Source organism: Lathamus discolor, chromosome 3 (genome assembly GCF_037157495.1).
Source record: "Lathamus discolor isolate bLatDis1 chromosome 3, bLatDis1.hap1, whole genome shotgun sequence".
NCBI classification, from domain to species: domain Eukaryota; kingdom Metazoa; phylum Chordata; class Aves; order Psittaciformes; family Psittacidae; genus Lathamus; species Lathamus discolor.
Window position 1 is genome coordinate 13,544,224 of NC_088886.1, and position 19,546 is coordinate 13,563,769.

Sequence of the window (19,546 nt, forward strand, 5' to 3'; positions counted from 1 at the left end):
GCACTGCCTGTCTGAGGGTGCCTAACACAGGACTGAAATGGATAATGACCACCTGCTTCTGTTTTCACGCTCCTGAATAGCAGGTGCACTGCATACACTGTGGCAGAGAGCATAGAGAGCAACTTTCCAAAAGTGCTGACCTGCTGGAGAACAGTCTGGGATGAAGCTGGTGTGAAGGGCCAGAGCAGGAGTCCTGCCAAGCGCTGAGCTGAGCAGAGTCTCTCTTGTCTTCCAGTGTTATCTAGCCTTTAGAAGGAAACTGAGGCATGTGGCCAACTTTTGCTAGCTTCAAGTCCAGCATAACAGGGATATTTACAGAGGAAAATTCAATGGAGGCAGTTCGGGTTTGTCCAGATGGTATAAACAATTACATTTCAGTTGTGTTAATTCCTGGTTTTGCAGCTTTTGCTCTGTAGAATAAACATTCCCCCACAGGTAGAAAGGAGCTGCCCGCAAGTGAAGGTTTCCAGCAAAAGGCATTTTCTTCACAGATGTGCAGCCTGAGAATATGGGGTTACAACATTTTATTTAGTTTCATTTCTTGTGCCCCAAGCTGCTCTCATATGATTAATTTTGTCTGATTATTTTTTTTCTTATCTAGCATTAGTACTTCCAGAGGTTAGGTCCCAGTGTAGTGTTTGCTAAACACATAGGATGTGATTAGCATCATTTTGTCCTACTGCGTACCAACTGCATCGACACTTTTACTGCTAGGAGCAGAAATTGAGTTTATCTCACTTTCTGTCATGACATTCCCTTTCCTGTGAGTTTTTGAAACAAGAAATTGGATGCTTTTCGTATTTCATAGAAAATAACAAAGAAATGCAATAGTCTTCTAACAACTACATCCCTTTTTCATGCATAGAGATCTACAGACCAGAGGTCATCTGGTATTTTATTGTTTTCTAAGAATCCTTCTTGATGCATCTGTGTGGCTCTATGTTGTTTCTTTCCTTTTGGCTTATGCTTTTTTGAGGTTATTTCTGGTTGAAAGAATCAAGTTTTTGAAATGGATTTTTCACAAAACTTTTGGCACCTATAGGTATATCTATAGGGTATCTTTTAGAATGCTTGTGAAAACAGTTGAATTAGGGATTCATTTGTGTGATGTTGCCCTATCATGAATCTTTATATACCTCTGCAAAGGAGAGAGAGAGGTCATCTATGTGAGGTATATCTGGCAGAGTAAGAGTTAATACATCTAGGTGTTTTTTTCTTTGAACTTCTCAGCAGGTGAAAAATAGCTACAATCAGGTGGCACTTCAATAAGTAGTAACAACCAACTGCCAGGTTGAGAGATCACAAATTCTTGTACCAGCAGTTCTATTATAGGGAAGTGTACGTCAACCTGTGTGTGTCTCAAAGCTTGCCAAGCTATTGATAAGAGCTGGGCAATAATCCAGAGTGAAAAAGAAAGAGCAAGCTCTACTGTAGAGGCTTTTTTTCCTCTCTAATATTACTTTATCATGCAGAAACTACATAACTACATCAGTATTTATATTATACGCCTCTACAGCTACTAATGAAGTTCACCCTAGTTGTGAAGGACATCGATGAATGAGTAACAGCAATTTTTGATTAAATATTCTTAACAGATCTTATAGAATGAAAAATCAACAACCTTATTTGAAGTGTGCTTCTCTTCCCATAGGCATTTTAATGGGCTAGATCTTTTATGCTACCGGACAGCTTTCAGTTCCAGTGTAAAGAGAAGTAGCAGACTGGCCAGAGGCATGCCTTGCTGAGAAGTTTAGTTGCTTTGGTGGTACTGTGACTTTGTGGCTTGTGAAGATTAGATCTGTCCTAATGATGTTTTTGTGCCTTGTTGGGAATAGAGACTGTTTGCATAGGGAACCCTAGGCCAGAAGTAGACTGCTGAAGGAAATACAAATCCAACTTTGAGTATGCAGGAAATGAGTGGGAGAAACAGTCACTGTAGGATACGAAGAACTCAGTGCTGGAAAGCCTGACATCACTTTAAGGGATAAGAATATCTCTAGCCGAAAAAGGGTGTTTCTTGTCAGGCTTTGAGTTTGGGACAAGAGAGAATAGTGACACAGATTAATTCCTGAAGTCTGGCAATGCTTTGCAATTTGAAGAACTCAGAATCACCGTCACTTTACAAATGTAGTAACTTTTAATGCGCGATAACATATAAGAGATGTTCAAAACACTTCAACAACTACTCACTGAAAATTTGAAGTTCTTGACCTTACATAATTTCTTATTATTACCCAAATGTGTGTGCTATTTCTGATGGGAATGCTGTATGCAATAAAGTTAGGCAGCTACCTGAGCCTAAATTTCAATAGCAATAATCCTATATGTTAGCAGCAAAGGCTTTTAAGATAGTCTGCTGCTGCTATATCACTTGTTTGGACAATACCATGCTGACTCTTTGTTTTGTTTGTTGCTCAGGTCTTATCCTAGTGAGCCTGGGGGCACTCTGCAGATTTTTTGTTTTAATCAAGATGTTTAACTATATTTTATTTTGCTTTGCAAAACATTATGTCAAGATGTATGAACCTAGATACACCACCATTCGCATAGGATTGCTTTGTGAATCACGGGGAAAACTGAATTATACAACATGTTTTCAACAAATGACAAAAATAAAAGAGGTACAATGAGCTGTGCTCTTGAGAGCTCTTCAGCTGCTTTAGCTACAAAGAAGGCTAGAGCTCCTACAGAGGGGGCATGCACGAAGTAATGTGTCTTCATGCCTTTTCAAACATTGTAAGCTATGAACACAGTCCTGAAACAGGGTATGTTCTTAGAAGAAATATTTTCCAGGCCATACAGGAGTCTAAAAGTCATGTGTCTTTCATCATACCTCTTCTGTCTATTTTCACCTTAGCAAAGGTGCCCTTTCTGCTTTCAGAAAAAAAAAGCCCTAATCAACAACTTGCATTAATCTTAATTTTATTGGTGCTTAGAATCAATCATAGAATAGGTAGGGTTGGCAAGGACCCTGTCCTGGGTTTACCAGTAGCCATTTTGCTCCTTCTTAGTAGGTGGTGCAAGCTGATAACACCGATTGTTTTTAATTGTTGCTAAGTAATGTTTATTCTGGCCAAGGACTTTGTGAGTCTCATGCTCTGCCAGGGATGAGGGGAGGCTGGGAGGAAGCAGAGACAGGACACCTGACCTAAGCTAGCCAAAGAGGTATTCCATACCACAGTACGTCATGCCCAGGGAGGTAACTGGGAGTTACCCGGAAGGGCATGGTCTCTCTTTGGGGGGAGGTCGAACTCGTTTGGCGGTGGTATCATATTCTCTTCTCTTGTTATTTTCTCTTACCAATATTATCATTGGTGGTAGCAGTAGTGATTTGTGCTATACCTTAGTTACTGGGCTGTTCTTATCTCAACCCGTGGGAGTTACTCTCTCGATTCTCCTCCCCATCCCTCCGGGAGCGGGGAGGGTCAGGGGTGGGGGGGGGTGGGGAAGGAAAGAAAGAGGGAGAAAAAGAAAAGCAGGGTGGGGGGGAGTGAGTGAACGAGCTTTTGTGGTTGGGTTTAAACCACAACAGACCCTAAGATCACCAAGCTCCAACCCCCCTGCCATGGGCAGGGACACCTCACACTAAACCATCCCACCCAAGGCTCTGTCCATCCTGGCCTTGAACACTGCCAGGGATGGAGCACTCACAAGCTCCCTGGGCAACCCACTCCAGTGCCTCACCACCCTTACAGTAAAGAACTTCCTCCTTATACCCAATCTAAACTTCCCCTGTTTAAGTTTTAACCTGTTACCCAAATCCAGTTTGAACCCAAACCAGATCTTACTTCTGCTATAACCCCTCACCTGCTTTGTTCTCTTCTTCTGAGAGAGAAACATCGACAAGCCGTCTCCTGTGGAGCCTTTGAACATATTCAGGTTAACTTGCACTTCTGGAGGAGAAGAAAGTAAATCTGCAGCTACCGATTTTATGCAAATGTTGTTTGACATGTGTCTCTTTCTAAAAGGATCTTTGCTATGTAGTCTTGCTCCCTCTTTGAAAACTTCTAGGACCCCTGCCTGAGTATCCCTCCAGCAGCCCTGTTAAAGAGAAGTTCAGGACAAAAGAAATGGCTGTAAGGCATATTTATTTCCAATACCAGCAAAATCAGTACGGTATGCTGAACTAGTGTGCTGAAAGAATTTCATTTTATGCTCTGTTGTAACAGAAAGCAGCATTTGAAGAGGATGCTCAAGACTACAAAAGAGAAAATTAAATAAAACTACCTCTTACATACAGTGGTCTACAAAATGAAACAAATTCAGTAAGTGTAGCCATTATTGTTTTCAATTGGTGCTATACTTGAGTAAAAAACCTAAAACTCTGCATCAGTCCTGTAATAAATGTAGTAAAATGTTCAGAGATATTTAAAAAGTGATTGCGTTATTCAGTATGCTCTTAAAGGTAGGAACTGTGAAACTAATACAATATTACTGCGTACTGTGTCATCTAAGAGACTCAAAGCCCTCATGTAAAGTCTACCTTTGATATGTCCTTCCAAGTGCAGTGTAATCATGCATCCATGAAAATATCAAAAAATGAATACTATAGAAAATCAATTTCTGGAAAAAAGTTTATTTTCAGTTACTGTTTGGAGCACGGAATTTCACTGGTTCCAAGGGTTCTTTACTGGAGTTCTCCATAATATCATATTCAGCTTTCGCACTCAACAAATTCAGACAGTTATACTAGAAACAAGAAACCTGAGAAACAGATTCTGATTGAAAGTTTAGGAGTAGCTTCTGTTTCTTTGTGAACTTAGGGAAGTTGCTTTCAACCTTAGTTTATGTATCTGTGAAATGGGCTCTTATTGTTAACCTCACTAGCATGAGGATTTATTACTGTTTGTGAGGTTGATAGTCTCTACCATATAATACATTCTAAGTGGCAGAGAGTAGCGCTTGGACTAGAAAGTAAAGATACTTAGTACACACCTCAGTAAAATTTACAACTGGGAAATTCTCTTCTTATGCTGAAAATATTTCCTTTCTTCCTCCCCACTAGACAGCTGCATACAACACAAGAAATGTTTGAGTCTTATTGTTCTATCAGGCATTATTGAACTATAAAAAATTCTCATCTCACACATTTTAGTAGACTATGAAAGAAAATTACTGAAACTTGTTCAGGCTGTCACGTTCCTAGCAACTGAAGTTAAGGAATCATCCCCGCACTGGCAAATAGCCAAAACCAGATTATATGAAGTTTATAAATAGTGTTAGGGACCATGTTGCCAAATATACGTATATACACTTATAAGTTTTTAATGAAATCCTAACCAGCTTTTTTTTTTTTTCATCTCAGTTCTTATTTTAACAATGTAAATAGAAATTGAAGCCTTAGAAGTGTGAATCATGCCTACTCCTTATTGATTTTATGTACACACTAGACAGAATTAGCCTGGTGTCTGAGAAATAACTGAAACTGGAATCACATTATTATGGGGACTGAGTAAAAAGGGTTGAGAAGAAACTATTTAGTTCTAGTGTGTGCTTTCTGCCCAGCGGGGTTCCAGGTATTCGTAGGATCGTTAAATCACAGAATGGATTGGATTGGAAAGGACATTAAAGCTCATCTAGATCTAACCCCCTGCAACGGGCAGGGACACTTTCCACTAGACCAGGTTGCTCCAAGCTGCGTCCAACCTGGCCTTGAACACTTAGGGGGGTGGGGCATCCAGCAGCTTCTCTGAGCAACCTGTGCCAGTGGCTCAACACCCTCACAGTAAAGAATTTCTTCCCAATATCTAGTCTAAATCTTCCCTGCTTCAGCTTAAAACCATTGCACCTTATCCTATCCTTACATACCCTTGTAAAAAGTTCCTGTTCAGCTTTCTTGTAGGTCTCCTTTAGGTATAGGAAGGTTACTCTAAGGTATCCTCTGAGCGTTCTCCAGGCTGAGCAGCACCAGCTCCCTCAGCCTGTCTTCGCAGGAGAGGTGCTCTGGCCTTCTGATCTGAAGGTGTCCACTTTTACCACTTTTATCTCCTTATTATTATTTCTTTTAAAACCATGAATGAGCAGTTACTTAGTGTCATAAACTCCATTGCTCTTCTGCTATAGGATCCTGCATTCATAAGTATGCTAATTTTCTTCTTGAAACTGTCATCTAGTCTAGTCATGTACTATAGTGAATGAAATAAAATGTTACAAAAGGTAATAGCCAATATACCATGCAAGTCATCCAGCTAAGAAACTGTTTAAAATCTATCTTATTGTGTACTCAATGTGTATAAAACATGTTTATAACTGAATATGCATTTTTAATGTAGGCAACATCAAAATACCTATATTAAATTAGCTAGAAAAATATAAATATCGATGGATATTTATGCAGGGGATGTTTCCATATTGAAGGAAACATTTCTTTTGTCAAGAGGCTATTTGCATTCATGAGAACAGAAAATTAAGAAGGAATAAGTTTTGTTTCTGTTCAGCCTTGCTAACTAATGTTGGTTTAGCTCTCCCAAATGGTAGGATGTGTAAGTATTTAAAATATTGATGCAGACAAATTTTGAGATGGTCTTGTATTCATCCTTGCATACAGCTTCATACTTCTCTGTCATACCCTGATGTCATGTAGAATTCCTGGTGTCTCCAATGCTGAATTTTAAGTTTTATCAGAGGAAGGATAGCAAAATCCATTTATCTTCAGAAAGTGAGATTTTTCAATAAGCACTTACTGACAAATAGCAGGTTTTGTGTTTTTTTTTTTCTTCTTGAGCAGGTAAAGGATGGAGGAACTTAAGGAGAAATTACTTTTAGAGGTACCCTTTAGAATACTATTGGCCACTGAGCAGGCTGCCTTACTTGATGCTTAAGGAGGTTAAAATTATGATAAGTAGGTGCTTTGTTGTTTTTCAATATTTTTACAGTGAAACTTATGGAGCCACTGAAATTCATTTTGCAATAGTTTTTTTCCTTAGAGAATGCATATTGTTGGATCTCATGGCTTTAACAAAAATTACAGGGGAACTGAATACTCAACACAAGCTTCCTTTGTACAAGCTGATAAGTTGACACTGTGTTTTCTTATAGTTATATTTTCTTTTCCAAAACAATTGTAACAGATGCTTTGATTCCTTTCTGTTCTAAAACCACCTTTCTCTCATTGCACTGTTCCTAAGTTGTGCAGGGTCTTTCTGATTAAGCAACACACACAAAAATCTTCACTCATTTTTTTTTTCAAATGAGATTTTCTTACCTAAAAAGTGAAAGAAGCGAAAGGCCACACTTTTTTCTTACCTCCTGTAGTACAGTGAAGTTAAGGAGAGGAAATATAAAAATCAGATGTCATTGTAATGAAGGCCACAAAATCCAGCTGCACAGTCTGAATTCTTCATGGGGGCAGAGGCCCTTTAGAACAGTTCCCCGTGAGAAGTACACAAAGCTGATTGCAATGTTTTCAAGTTCAGAACATATCTGCACAAAATAAAAATAGTAAAAAAAAGGGTATTCAACAAACCAGGAAGATAGAACATGTGGAAACTAAGTAGAGGTGTACAGGGCAGTACTGGTGCTTCCTGCTGTGGACATTTTGACTGAAGCATGCTCTTGTAGTAGAATGAGACTCTATATTCCCCTTTAAATATTTGCAATAATTCTGATTTTTAATAAATAATATTACTAATCCACACTCCTTCTCATTGCTTTATGATTAGCTCTTGCACTGCACATCATGGCTGCTCTTAACACTTACAAGGCCCTGATATATAGCTAAATATTTCTGACTCCATCTCTTACAAAGAGAAGTGACACAGAAGGGCTCCCCAGCCAGTTTATTGCAATTTAATGTAAATCTGTTATAATGCAGATGAAGTGCGGTGGCTTCCACGAGTTCTGAAAGCTGTGATTGGCTTGTGGCTGCTGTGCTGCCCTCTGAAGATCTGCTGGGTTTAATTTTACATTGCACAGCCATTAGGTGACTAAAATTTCTCACTGAATCGTGTTGCCACAGTACTATTCTTCATCATCCTCTTCCATTTCTCTTCAGAGTGACCTCATTCACCCACGTTTTCCATCTCAGTCTTTCACTGCTTCTATCTTATAAATTGCAGGCTCCTAATACATCAAAACACATAAAGCCATTCAATGGAGCCCCTTAATGTACTATTTGCTTAACTGTTGTGTGTGGGAATAAAGTAATATTCCCAGTGATTCTCACTGTTTCTGTGTTCAGAAACTGAACCAAAGCATGGCAGCAGTGCCCTTAGGCCTTGGGCATGGGCACATAGCCCTTGCGTGCACAAGTTCAGTAAAACTTTGTCTACATCTTTCTCAATATGTTTGCTGGATAAATATAATAGTTTCTGTTGTTCAACATGTTGAATTTTAGTTTCTGTGGACTGTCAAATGAACCTCCAGACAATGAACAGATTCATCTTATATGGCTGCAATCAGAGCTTGCCTTTCACCCGTTCATCATCATTGTAGCTCAGTGATTTTATTGCCATCATGTACAGAATTGGTCTTAAATGTACACTTTGCAGACTCCTGTTGGTTGGTGTTATTTACAGACAGGAATTGGGGTGATCAGATTCCGTCATCCTGCATTAAGTGTTACTATACAGATATGTAGGCCCTTAGACCAATAATTCCCTCCCCCCCCTCTTTTTTCTGTATGTTTTACTGTTTAGAGGGATAGAATTACATTCAGTAAGGTGATTAAACTGTGGCAAGTTATGTAAATCTAGAATGTAATTAAAGTACAGTAAAAACATCTGTAAATGATCACTGTTCCATTCCCTCAGGGAGAATTTAAAAATAACCTTTATGATAAAGTATTATACTTAGAATCTTTTACATATGCAAAATAACATGTTTAGTCCTTGAGTAATTTTTCTGGAAGTAATTGACTACAGTATTTGGAAAATATCTAAAAATGAGGGGGACATCATATTTGTTAGAAATTTTCCTCCTGCTGGAGGGACTGGGGAGTTACCCTGTGAAAAAGTTGGTATCTTACTGTGGTTATATTCACCAGTGCAATCAACTGGATAGGTTAGAGGTGGAAAACAAAAGCTAATCACACCCAGGCTTCAGATCTGTTGCATTATTAACAGTGGCAGTCAACTTGTCCAAGATAGTAATACTTCAATTTGTAAATTCATGAACCTGGAATAAAGGCAGAATGTTGTACAGGTTTCACCAACCATTTATTCTACAATATAAAGGTTATAGCATGTTTTCTGTTGCAGAGGAATTCTGGTGCACAATAAATACAATCTGTAGTGATCTTCTTCATATTAAACTTTGTGTGATGTGGCTGCAGATGGCATTTTTGCACTGTGTATTTGTCCTGTGTCTAGACCACTGATGATTTGGAATGGAGACTTTGGTGTGGATGTTTACATAAAATCTTCATTCCAAATGCAAATAAAATGTAAAACTGATAGATAGTTTTTGAAAGTTAAAAAAAAAAAAAAAGCTGATTTTTTCTTTTAACCAAAACGGATTTATTTCCAACCAGTTCTAAAAGAAACTCCAAAATCCTCTAAAATGCAAATTGAAACAAAATGATCTAGTCACCTGTTGTCTTGTGCTCCTGCTGTAAGGTGGCTACCAAGAAAATAATTTCACATAAAGCTTTCTAAAGTGTTTTTCCTTCATCCTACAATAGAAAGTATGCATTTTTTATTAAAATTTGAATAATTGTTTTTTCTTCTTTTTATTACAGCGAAAGTCCATTGTTGCTGTGAGTTTCATTGCTGCATTCCTCTGTCTGATCATTGTTCGCCTCACAAATGAAGTAACTTTCCCTTTGATCCTGAACTGCTTCGGACAAACCAGTGTCAAATGGATACCATTTTCTAATGGCCAAAGGCAGCCTCTGAGAACTCATTATGGATATATAAATGTGAAAACACAAGAGGTAAGCCCTGGTATCAAAAGCACACTAAAATGGATGAGAATATTTCTCTGATCTCATGTAGGGGCTTTTCTACCACCCTGCCTAGTGTAAAAACTTAAAGCAACCAATGCTTCTGAGCAAAGTGTCTTTTATAAAGTGTGCTACCATTGAATATTTAAAATTTCTTCCATGTCTGCAGTGGACAGAACAGTGAGCTAGCCTCAAAATCATGCTGGTTTGCAGCAAAAACTGGTATTTATACAAGCAGGAGAATTTTTTAGATTGATTTCAAGCCTTCAGTCTCTTTAACTCAAAAGGAGATTTTCCTCTGTGTGTTTGTAATAAAGTTCTAAAAATGTTTAATTTTGCGTGGGAGACCCAAGAACAAAGTAGTTCATTTGTGTTTAAATGTCCATGGAAGAGGAAAAGGGAATGATTTGTGAAATGAACGTATGTGAGTGTAGAAAATTTGTAAAGCTAGACCTTTACTGGATTTTTCTGGAACTGTTATATTAACACTTGGTGGCTATTCAAAAGTCAGATATGCATTTCCAGTCTGTATTTTACAAAGTTTTGGCCTGTATCTGATTTGCAAAATACTTGCTTGTGTGATAAAATTAGATTTTACAGAGACTCCCGCTTTAAGCTGTCTTAGTTGGCAGAATACCTGATGACGTTGTTGTGTTTTGGTGATCGTAGTGCTTTTCGCCCAGACTCTTCGTATCTCTTTCTGCATACTCATTATAACAGGTGCAAAATAAGGTAACAAAAATCATGTCTTTCTAAAAGTTGTTTCTTATAGCACTGTCAGTCATGAGAAATACCATCAGACTCCCCCTTCCTGCTACTTATTTTTTGTTATAAAATTGTGATTATTATATTCATGAATAAAATTCATTCACATAACAGCTTTTATAGGAATGACAGTAGTTTACTTCAGGATATTCAGTCCTAAAAGTGTATTGGACAGGTTAGTTTTTATTTTACTTTTAGAGTGTTAAGTACAAAAATCAGAATGAGAGAGGGTATAAGTTTTAGGAGGCAGCTTCTTTTAATCCTCTGTAGCTTTTGATTGTTCATGTAATTTTCAGCACTGAGCATATTGGGGAGCAAAGTACAATATCTACAGAGCAGAAAACATGCAAGCACCTAAAAGGAAATCTCTTTGAGTCAGGGTGTGAATCCTAGTCCTAGTGAAATGAATGGGAGCTGCTGCTGAGTTCAAAAGGACTAAGTCTCCTGCCGACATACCTTAAGCAGAACAGGACCGGCAACACACTAAAAATGAGAGGGCATTGTGTTCTGTATGTCCCTGTGTTATTGCCACAGAGGCAGGCATGGAATATGAATGAGGAAGAGCTGCCATGGTCACTTGATCACTATCAGTCTGAACAGATAAGTGGAGAGGAGAGGAGCATGCTAATCCATTTTTATTCACCATTGCCTTCATGAGAGGTTAGATTTAGCTTGTAGGAGCCTTAATGCGTTCTTAAATTTGATCACACGCTTGGAAGTTCTAACAGTAAATGGAAATGAATGTCCTGAAAGTCGGTGACCAGTATTGATCAGTAAGACATTTGTCTTAATTTAGCTTAGGTCATGAAGGACTCCTTACACTTAGTAATTTTAATTGTTTTCCCCCTTGTATTTGCAGATTACATTCATATTTGCTAATTAAAATGGTAATGAAGAAACTGAACATGCCTTGCTAATTGTGAATGCACTATCTTTTGACTTAATTATTCCCTGTGTGAGGGAAGTTTCATTGTGCAGCCCATGTGAAGAGCTTTTACACCGCTCATGTTAACTCACACTCATAGCTTTCTCAGACTACAATTTTTGTAACACAGATTACTTTGTAAAATAAGCTTTTTTATACTATTTTTGCTAAAATGACCAGCAATTCTCAAATTGAGATTTGAGAAGAAAACCATAGAGATTAAAACCACAGATGTCTCATTGGCAAATACGTTGAGTTTCTGTTCATTTCACAGAAGTAAGATATTCTTTTCTATTTTTTTTTTATGCAGCTATGGTATGTAAGATAGACTTATTTAGCCCATGATGTCGGGCTCCATCTTTTGTAACAGTTCTTCAGGGCTGGAGAGACAGTGTGTAGTGTGGAGTTGTTACCTGCTGATGCCACCTCTGAACTTGTCTGGTCACTGCTGAGCTCATCTGGTTTCATCAAAATTCATTCTTTGTTGGGGTGATGATCAGAGGGAAGTTGGCTTCAGTCAGTGGTGATCTGAGGTCAGCACTGGGAGACTCCTGCTGCTGCTGCTGGCTTTTCCCATGACTTTATTCTCTGCTGATGGTCATGTGAGCACATACTGTCTTTTCAAACTCCAGAGAGGTGGAGATGGGTATTAAGCTGCTGTAGAGTGTTATATAGCAGTCAACAGTATATAATTGAGTTCATTGGCTGTTTTCACTCCAAATGAAATCCCCTTGAGGTAGACACCAGTCTTCCCCATCTTCCCACATTACCTACCAAGTACACCCAGCAAAAGCAATACCATGTGTGGGTTTGCTTTTACCTGAAGCAGGAATAACCCAGACTGTCTTCCCCAGCAGATTCTTTGTGTGCACCATAGGAACTTTATCACCCTCTATAGTACATTAAAGTTCTGACTGGGCTGGGCAAGCCCTGCTGGCAGATTCCCTAGTGTTGACCAACCAGGTGGCTTTTGGTAAATGTGTATCTCAGTGTTTAAAAGTTCTACAACCCATTGCTCTGAGTGTATTTTTTAGCAGCCCATTGTACTGTTTGATTTTCCCAGAGGCTGGTGCATGATAGGGGATGTGATATATCCACTCAATGCCATGTTCTTTGGCTCAAGTGTCTGTAAGGTTGTTCTGTAAATGAGTCTCGTTGCCTGACTCAGTTCTTTCTGGGATGCTATGTAGCCAGAAGACTTGTTCTTCAAGGCTCAGGATAATGTTTCAGGCAGTGATGTGAGGTACAACGTATGTTTCCAGCATTCCAGTGATTAATGTAAACCCCACAGGTTGAGATAAAAAGAGTCCAATAACTAAAGTATAATATAAAACTATTACTACTGTTACTACTAACGGTAAGGGGTATAAAAATGGGACAGAATATAAAACTAAAAGGGGAAAGGAAAAATCTCAATAAACACAAGTGGTGCACAATACAATTACCACCCGCTGACCAATACCCACCCTGACCCGGGCAGTGATCTGCAACTTCTGCGTAACTCCCCCCAATTTATATACTAGTCATGACGTGCTGTGGTATGGAATACCCCTTTGGCTAGTTTGAGTCAGGTGTCCTGTCTCTGCTTCCTCCTGGTTTCTTGTGCCCCCTCCTCACTGGCAGAGCATGAGACTGAAAAGTCCTTGATCAGGGTAAGCATAACTTAGCAACTAAAACATTGGTGTTTTATCAGCATTGTTCTCAGATGAAACCCAAAACACAGCCTACACCTGCTTCTAGGAAACAGAAATAAAATAACTGTTTCAGCCGAAACCAGGACGTAAACAGAAGCTCCAGTACAGCTAATGCCCTAAACAAACATGGCAAGATTTTTTGCAAAATGGGGCACATGCCATCACATCAATGGGCAAGCACCAACAGCCGAGGAAATTATACCATAATGAATTATCAGAAAATTATGTGACGGAAGGGAAGATAGGAGAGAAGGCTTTTAAAGGCATGAAGGACTTGGGGGTGTTGGTCGATGAGAAAATGAACATAAGCTGGCAGTGTGTGCTCGCAGCCCAGAAAGCCAGCAGTAGCCTGGGCTGCATCAAAAGGAGCGTGACCAGGAGGTCAAAGGAGGTGATCCTGCCCCTCTGCTCTTGTGAGACCTCACCTGGAGTATTGTGTGCAGTTCTGGTGTCCTCAACATAAAAAGGACATGGAACTGTTGGAACAAGTCCAGAGGAGGCCACGAGTCCAGGGGACTGGATCACTTCCTGTATGAAGACAGGCTGAGAAAGTTGGGGCTGTTCAGCCTGGAGAAGGCTGCATGGAGACCTCATAGCAGCCTTCCAGTATCTGAAGGGGGCCTATAGGGATGCTGGGGAGTGACTCTTTATTAGGGACTGTAGTAATAGACAAGGGGTAATGGGTTAAAACTTAAACAGGGGAAGTTTAGATTGGATATAAGGAGGAAGTTCTTTACTGTTAGGGTGGTGAGGCACTGGAATGGGTTGCCCAGGGAAGTTGTGGGTGCTCCGTCCCTGGTGGTGTTCAAATCCAGGCCGGACAGAGCCTTGGGTGACATGGTTTAGTGTGAGGTGTCCCTGCCCATGGCAGGGGAGTTGGAACTTGGTGATCTTAAGGTCCTTTCCTACCCTAGTTATTCTATGATTCTATGAATTTTGGCTTTCCGATTTCTCTTTTGGTGAGAGAATCTTTGCACATCTGTTGATTGTGTTCATAGTCTTCTAAGAGTGTCTTTTGAAGCCTGACATACTGCTGGGTCATTGTCTGATAGCACTCCCTCCTGTTTCTCAGCCACTTCCAACATTCTCCTCCTTCTTTTCTTCAGGTTTATTCTCTGTCTTCCTCTACCTGTTCTTCTTGGGCTTCACTTTGAAGCATGGCTGCATACAGCATGCCAAGGCTCTCAAATCCCAACTTCTCAGTGTATTTAAAAAGTACATATAGAAGGTCAACAAGACGGAGTAATGTTATGTCAGATGACTGACCCAGTCAGTCATCTGACATAACAGGGAAGCTAGAGAATGTAGATTAACTACTATCTTTTCTGTCCCTCCCTTGTAAATGTGTTTCCTGTGGAAAAAAAAAAAAAAACAAACCACAACCCTAAGGATTTAATCCATATGAAAAAAGTTGAAGTTAGGAGGAGCTGATCTCTTTTGGGGTAAGGCTGAGTAGGATGAAACTTGAAAACCATATGAGATGATGGAAAAGCAATTACTTGATGGTTAAAGGTGATATGATCAATGATTTGTATTAAAGAAGATCAGGATATATGGTGATATGGACATCTGTGTTTATCTCAAGAAAAAAAACAGTGATGTGTATATTATTAGGTATGATGAGAATTATGCTGTAAAGTCATATTTCAAGGGTGTTGTGTATTTGACAGTATAGTACTATGGAATTTGTTTTATTAAAAAGTATGAAAAAGATTTAAGATTACCATAGCTAGATTGTATGGGAGTATTTAATATAAAATGCAAAGAGAGACACAACTTAATCCCTAATTCAGGCTGTTCATAATACAGGGTTGTTGCTATGGTTTCCTTGATTTGTAGCTATGGCAACAGCTTTGGAAAAAATGACTTTATGTACAGTAAACATACTACATTTGAAGTATAAATAGATGTGAAATGTTGTACTATACTGGCCCATTATGTCTAGAAATATTTTAGTTTGACTTTTGAGATATTTCTGAAATTGATGAATCTTTACCTAGAAAATTTCCATCAAATTTTTGCCCTTGCTTCCCTCAAGAGAAGAGGATCACTTGGTAGTCTTCTGCAACGGGATCTCTTTTCCCTTCTCTATGTCCACATCTGAGAGGACTCCGTGAGATTTGCAAGAGACTATGGCTGCCTGTTTTGCAATATTGCTCTCTCATTCAAGTACATGAATTTTGACCTTTCAGTGAAAACGAGGTGTATGGACAGGATGACCTTTCAGTCCTTCATTTCCTCCACTTTGTACCTATGGATTTTTAGTGATAGGCCCTCTGAAATCCATCTTTAAGAAATGTCATGCCTATCATGTGTTAGTTACTTTTATCCTGTTCCTGATATTTTAATAGAAAATATTACTTTGCTACAAGTCCACAGTAGTTACCTAATTGAAATGTATTGTCATTTGAGTAAATTTCACCCCTCACACCAGGCTGATGTGATGATTCTTCTTGTGTAACAAAAAAGGGCAAGCAGATAAAAAGAAGCAGGTATTGAAAATAAAACCTTCCTCCTTTCTTTCATACCACTCCTACTCTACAAAGAGTTCTGGCAAAATTAATGAACATCATGTATTTAAATTGCAGCATTATGACATCAATTTAAAACCCATTAGCAGTTTCAAACTTTATGCTAGGTAAGTCTAATAGTATTCTTGGATATTTGATTGTGCTTTCTGAAAGGTGAATATTGAATGGAGTTTTACTCTACTGTCAGTATTAAAATAATATAGCATTTTCTTACGTAAAATCTGAAATATAGCTGCAATAACACTTGAAACATAATTATAAAAAGCGTATTCAAGTACTATATGAAGATTAAAACTGTTCTTGGAAACGGGTAAGTTCTGAGATGACCTAAAATCTCTACATTAAACTGCAACTGTGAGATCTAATGGCTTCATCTAAAATGAATTCTGAGGGAGAGAAGAGCTTTTGTGTCATGAACATTGAAGAATCTCATGGTATAACGATGAGCTCTAGACAAAAGGAGAAATGCACTGTAGCAATTTGGATTTTTTTTTTTTTTAATCCTATTGTAACTGAAAAACTCATCAATGCTGTGTTGATATTGAAGATATAAATTCGGATCATATTATCATATACCATTTTGTCACTTAACCTGAAAAAACTAGTATAAATTACTTTACAAGCATTACCTGCTTCCCAGTTGTGGCACACACAGTTACGTATATCTGTGAACATACAACATAGTTCCTTTTAAATCTTTTTGCCAGAAGTCTTGTGGTAGAACTTAGCTGAAATGAGTTGAAGTTTCCACACACTGAAACATCCCAGATATGAATAAATACAGGAGGAGGTTACAGATCTCATACATATCTGTGTATTCATTTTTTAATTTTATTTTTTATGCAGAATAAAGTAATTGCATTAAAAGCCAACAGCGTATGAATTATAGAGGAAAAAGAAAAATAGCATGAAGAAACTATCCCTGCCCATGTCAGGGTTCGGAATTAGATGGTGTTTGAAGTCCCTTCCAGCCCAAACTATTCCTTGATTCTGTGAAATATACGGAGATGTGATGTGCTGTCTGGCTGTCAGATAAGGCACATACCATTTCAACAATAGTAATAGCATAGTTGTCAAACATGTTAGGAATAATCATAGGAAGGACCAGTACCAATCACAAGAGATCTTGTTCTTCTAAAACTTGAAGAACTAAATCAAAAAATGCATAAAGAAGGCAGAGAATATGTTGGATGCTTTAATATCAGTTTCTTTCCAGATATGGATAATAAGACAGACTTTAAAAAAGCACTGCAGTTTTCATACAAAACACTAAACATGAATAAAGCTAGTGATCAGCCTGGGAAGGTTTAGGTTTTGCCTCTGTTAGTGATGGATTCAGAATGACACTATGAAAAGGAACTTGGAGAAGAGCACTGGGCTTCATTTCAAAACAGAAATACTAGACTGTGAACTTTCAGGGTGTATTCAGCTGACTTCAGAGACGTTTGTTCTTCTTGCTGGGAAGAACTCGGTCCTAGAGAGACTAAAAAGCTACATAAACTGGAACTCATTGTCACAGAATGTTGCTTTAGTATTTAATTTTTGACACATCTATGACTTCCATCCTGTCTTTGGGATCTAATTCATTGTTATAGCTTAAGAATTCATAGGATATTTTGTTAAGAAAAGGTCATCTTTTTCATAGTCATTTATCATTTATATCCCTTCTAAGACACAACTTTATATCTGTTGCTCACTTCTCACCATTTCAGCCTTAGTAATCATGTAATAATAATAGCAGTAATGGGAAGTAAAAACTAAACGTGCTATGAATTCTTCCAGATATTTTTCTGCTTCTGCTGTATAAATTTTCAGGAATGTATTTTCATGAAAATATTACAGAAGCATTGGCTACATAACATTTTTAATGACAATCACATTGCTTGTTATACTTCTGGGAGAGATTTGTCTGGTGGGTTGTTGGTCGCTGTCACCTTGCCCCTCTGTGTTCTACTTATTATACCAGACCTCCTTGGGAGACTTAGGCACACACTTGAAAATAAAAATCCTGCCAAAGACATTAACCATGAAATGAGCAACTCCAGGAGCACATCTTATGTTACTGAAACGGACCTCACTAAACAAATTATCACCAGAGTCCCCACTGACCTCTTCTTTGCAACTCGCCTTTTGCCAGGGAGAAGAAAGAACCATCAGAATAAGCTGCAAGGTCCTCCTGAAACCACTCAGGCTGTTATGAACCTACAGGAGAGAAGGGAGCACAGATGATGCGTGTCCTCAGTAGAGTAAATCCTGCCAGCTCAGCCTTTTTGCTTCTGTATATGTGGAATTAGCTTAGGTTCTTAAAGCTGTCACAACTCTGATGGTGTCTCATGAGGAAAAAGTCAAGTGCTAGGATAAATATATCGAGTATACATACAAAGGAATTAAATCTGCTCCACACAGAGCCTCAGTGTGATGAGTCAAGCAGTGCTGCCTCTGCGGCAGATCTGCTTAAAAAAAAAAAAGGCTAAGGGACTTGAGAAGAGATTACTATCAGCCAGTGAGCTGTGCCATCAAAAGTCAATCCCTAAGGAATCTGGGCTGGTAGAAATAAATGTCTATGATGCACAGTCATGGGCTGGATTGATCTGTTGAACAGAGCTTAACAGGTTATACTGGAAAAGGTGCCTAGTGTCATAGGTGCTAGCCATCCTGGTTGTATGTAATTTCCAGAGATTTCCCCCACTTTCTTGAGGATATTTTTTACTGCTAGCTGAGGAGAGGTTTATACTGATAATGTTAGACTCCCAACAAAAAGGTGCTAGTTATGTTTTCCATGTGAGAAGTGTAAACAACTCCTGTCCAAATCAGAGACACGGCACTGTGAAAATTGACTTGAGACCATTTGAAAAACAGAGCCAAACCTGTTTTGCAGTTTACCAGCCTAATAGATCTTCTGTCGGTGGAGCTTTGTTTTAGTTAAATGTAAAATTTAAAATAGATGTGTTGGGGGAGGGGGGCATCATTCCATCAACACTCCCAGTCAGTTGCCAGCACCTATAATAAATGCTCAGAGCAATGTAGAGATATTCCAGCTGCTCCAGCCAATGAGCCGGCTTCATTTGGAGCTCAGCTCAGATGCCTCTCTACAAATGCCTGTAGTATGGGGAACAGACAAGAGGAATTAGAGATGTGTGCACGTCTATGGGTATAATAGGCACCACAGAAACGTGGTGGGATGGCTCCTATGACTGGAGTGTTGGAATGGAAGGTTACAGGCTCTTTAGAAAAGACAGGCCCGGCAGGCAGGTAGGGGGAGTTGCCCTTTATGTTAGGGATAGGCTGGAGAGTATGGAACTGTCTGGGGATGGGTGATCAGTCCACAGAGAGTTTGTGGGTCAGGGTTAAAGGGAAAACAGCCATGGCAGGCATTACTGTGGGGATCTGTTACAGACCGCCTGATCAAGAGGACCCTGTGGATGAAGACAGATAGGAAAAGCCTCATGCTCGCAGGCCCTTGTCCTCATGGGGGACTTAAAGAACCCTGATATCTCTTGGAGGCACTGTACAGCCCAGCACAGGCAATCCAGGAGGTTCCTCGATTGTGTGGAAGACAACTTCCTTCTGCAAGTAAGAGAGGAGCCGACAAGGAGAGGTGCCATGCTTGACCTTGTGCTCACCAACAGGGAAGGGCTCATTGAAAATGTGACGCTCCAGGGCAGCCTTGGATGCAGTGATCACGAGATGGTGGAATTCAAGATCCTCAGGAGAGTGAGAAGAGCGTGCAGCAATCTCACTGCCCTGGACT

General features: G+C 39.2%; 1 protein-coding gene across 2 annotated transcripts in view; it reads left to right on the top strand.

The window, feature by feature from the left end:
• The window catches only part of ST6GALNAC3 (ST6 N-acetylgalactosaminide alpha-2,6-sialyltransferase 3), a 239,486-nt gene that overhangs the window by 99,576 nt on the left and 120,364 nt on the right, over positions 1–19,546 (top strand). For both annotated transcript variants that reach the window (XM_065673600.1, XM_065673602.1), the window contains one exon: positions 9,677–9,871. In XM_065673600.1, the coding sequence (XP_065529672.1) occupies positions 9,677–9,871 (195 nt within the window). The remainder of the gene's footprint in view (positions 1–9,676; positions 9,872–19,546) is intronic.